The 3,076-nt window shown below is 48.0% G+C and overlaps 1 protein-coding gene across 1 annotated transcript; it reads right to left on the bottom strand.

The window, feature by feature from the left end:
• Positions 1-688: 688 nt before the first annotated feature.
• LOC144675999 (uncharacterized) lies at positions 689-2,954 on the bottom strand. The gene is made up of 2 exons (XM_078536518.1): positions 2,458-2,954; positions 689-1,690 (listed from the first exon to the last, which is right to left on the bottom strand). The coding sequence occupies exons 1-2, from the start codon at positions 2,948-2,950 to the stop codon at positions 1,182-1,184; spliced, it is 1,002 nt and encodes a 333-aa protein (XP_078392644.1). The 5' UTR covers positions 2,951-2,954; the 3' UTR covers positions 689-1,181.
• Positions 2,955-3,076: the final 122 nt, after the last annotated feature.

Genomic DNA, 3,076 nt, shown 5'->3' with positions numbered 1-3,076 from the left:
CAAATGGCTTCAGTCTGGTACTCCCAGATCCTAAATCATGTCCAGAACAGGTTAAATTTTGTATCTAGGGAAGAGGAAAGTTGGGTCAGGCTCAATATCGTTAAATCTTTATTAAACAGGATTCCCAAAACTCAAATAACTGACAATAGGTGAGAAATGAATGGGCAGCACCACGTCGGTGATATAGCAGAGCTACTGGAGGATCTCACTTCCTGTGCTTTGGGTAAGCCTTAGTTCATCTTCTGTATCTCCAGGATTAGTTCCAGGACACATTCCCAATCACTGAAAGTACAAAAGCAGCTAAACAACCCAGGGAAATACCGAGGGGAAAAATAATCACTGTTGGAGAGTTACCCCACCTTATCAATATTTAAATCAAGGATCTATCTGCTGTCAGGTGGATGTTAAGGATCTCATGTCACAATTCGAAGATCAGGGAGTTCTTCACTAAACTTTTAACCAAGATTAATTTTCCATTGGTGACATCTTGCTATCCATTAGGCTGCACATCAAAACCAATTAGTATAGATGAAGTGCTTTGTATTCTTATCAGTGAGTTATGGCTAACTCCCAAGCTTGCTTATTAGGCCAACAGCCTCTCTGCAGCACCCTTCCCAAGCTGAACAAGTAGAAATGGCCCGGAGTTTTAACGTAGTGACTGAATGTAGATTGGAGGAATAGTCAAATCTTTATTTATTTGAATGTATTGAATTTATTTTGAAACCAAAAACAAACAGTGACAAGGGGGTTTCAGACAGAAAGCACATGATGAAGCCCAGAGCACAGGCTGGGTAATGGGGTCAACATAAAGCTGACCCAAGAGAGACAGGGAGCTACTGCAGATGCTGACTACTTCCCCAACAGCTGCACACACCTGCAGAATGTTAGTGAGCGGAGATTGACAGAAAGAAATACAAGACCTGGTGAGGTTAAGAGCTTTACCTTTCTGATGGAATATCCCAGTGACAAAGGATCATTAAATTGACAAATGTGATTGTAAAACAGAGGCATCTGCAAGATTGGTTAGTTAATGCCCTCACTACCAACTTGGCAGTGACTGTATAAATACCACCCCATCTCCTCCCAACCCTCTAACTAATTTGAAGTCAAGTTAAAGGTAACACTACAGACTGTTGTCTCCCATTAATTGGAGCCCTACCCTCACCTTTGGAATAGGCTCTTTACTTCATGTAGTCACTGCTGTCCTCAGACAGCAGGAGATCCTTTATTTTGGGAAGCAGTGCTTTCAGGTCCCCAACTACCTTGTTAACCTGGATGTGGTTGAAGAGTTGCTCAGTGTCTGGCACTTGCTGAGCTTGAAGACCAGCTTCTTCCAGGAATGGGAGGAGTAGCCTCATGTTGTACATGTGCTGGCTCTGGGACTTCAGAACCCCCACTTTCCCCCGAAACGTGGTTAAATATTGGCAGCAGTTCCTCATCCTGCCCTGAAGCTTGGCTAGCTCAGCACGACTCTCCTTCAGGGCAAGCTCAGCCACCTTACTCTCCTCCAATTTCTCATTAATCACGTTGATCTCATCGTAGAGCGTATGGACTTCACTGTTGATCTTGTTCAGCCGATCTTCATCCTTGGTGATGCTGGACTTGAGTGACGAGTGGTCCTCAGAGACTACGTCCCGAGTACATTTCATGTACTGTCGCTCCTTCTCAAAGGCCACAGCCATAGCAATACCTGGTGGTGGGGTAAATTTCAATGAGTTTCTCAGTCTGACCTAACCCTCCCCCTCTCCCCATCCGACAGGGACAATGCAGGTTCTGGACATGAGTTTCGAGTTAAGTTACCTGAGACTAGGGACTTGACACAGCTTTGGATGTTCAAACCCTCCCCCCACCCCACTTAGGAGTCAGTGACAGTATAACTGCAGTTTCAACTGATTAACAGTTCCAATGATTTACAGAGTTTTCTGGACATTTGCCCTTGGTGAAGAAGGAGAGCTCCTACCCCACATGTCCAAATAGCCAGGGGACCCACCAACTCCCATTACCAGCCCGGGTATGGGAGGCAACTGACACCTGGAGCAAGCTTCAATTCTTTTATTCCAAAGAGTTTCTGATTAATAACCAAATGGCAAGGTCATTAATTCCTCAGCAAGAGCTCTGTCTCCAGCTGGGACGAGGGTAAGAGCAGGGACAAACATCCTTCTTTACCAGTAAGAAGCCTGAAAGATTGCAGAGTTCACCAGTTCAATGTGCAAGGGAAGCGTGGACAAGAGGCAGTGTGCCAGCCAATCAGCATGGCACTAATCGCCCAAGCCCCAGCTAACCCTCTCTGCAGCCTGGCTGTGATTCACAGTCGCTCCTGCTGCTCCTGGGTACAGGGCACCAGGACTATGGGGAGAGGGACAGAGTGGGATAGACTGGGACATGACCTGTCCAGGGCCCCAAGGAAAGTTAGCCTGTCCTTCCCCAGAAAGGGAGCACAAGCTGGAGAACACTCACCCACGCAAGGGAGCAGGAAGCTCAGACCAATGCCCACATCTCTCCTCGTTTCTTTCTCTCCAACTTTGGCTGTTGCTGCTCTCAGAGAGTCTTCAACTTGTCTCAGGTCAATCTTATCTGTCTGCAGTTTGCCCTGGAGCATCTCCCTCTCCGTCTCCAGTGAGCGGAGTTTATTCTGCTTCTCCTGCAGGCTGCTAGCCAGCTCCTTCCTGCTCCTGCTCACCTGGCCATACTCAGCTGTCTTTTTCACACAGTTACCATCGATCAAGTCCCCCAGCTCTCCCGCACGCCTGGCCGACTCCTGAGCCTCTTTGTTTGCGGCCTCGGTCTCCTCCTGGAATAGGCTCATCTGTTTCTCGGTCAAATCGCCCACACCAACTTGGAGAACAATCTTGAGCATGGCCAATAGCGAAGAGACACTTTTCACAAAGTGGGGCACAGCTGCCTCTAGGAAAGAACCTTCATATTTCACAGCCTCCAGCTCCTGGCTCATGGTGAGGGTCTGTTGGGGAGAGGGGTAAAATCAAACAGATAGCAGAGTGACCGACACAATCACAGCAGAGGGAGGGAGGGAGAGAGGGGGAGGGAGGGAGAGAGGGGGAGGGAGGGAGAGAGGGGG

This window comes from Cetorhinus maximus, unplaced genomic scaffold (assembly GCF_964194155.1).
Source record: "Cetorhinus maximus unplaced genomic scaffold, sCetMax3.hap1.1 HAP1_SCAFFOLD_1272, whole genome shotgun sequence".
Taxonomy (NCBI): domain Eukaryota; kingdom Metazoa; phylum Chordata; class Chondrichthyes; order Lamniformes; family Cetorhinidae; genus Cetorhinus; species Cetorhinus maximus.
This window is presented reverse-complemented; position numbering and strand designations above follow the sequence as displayed.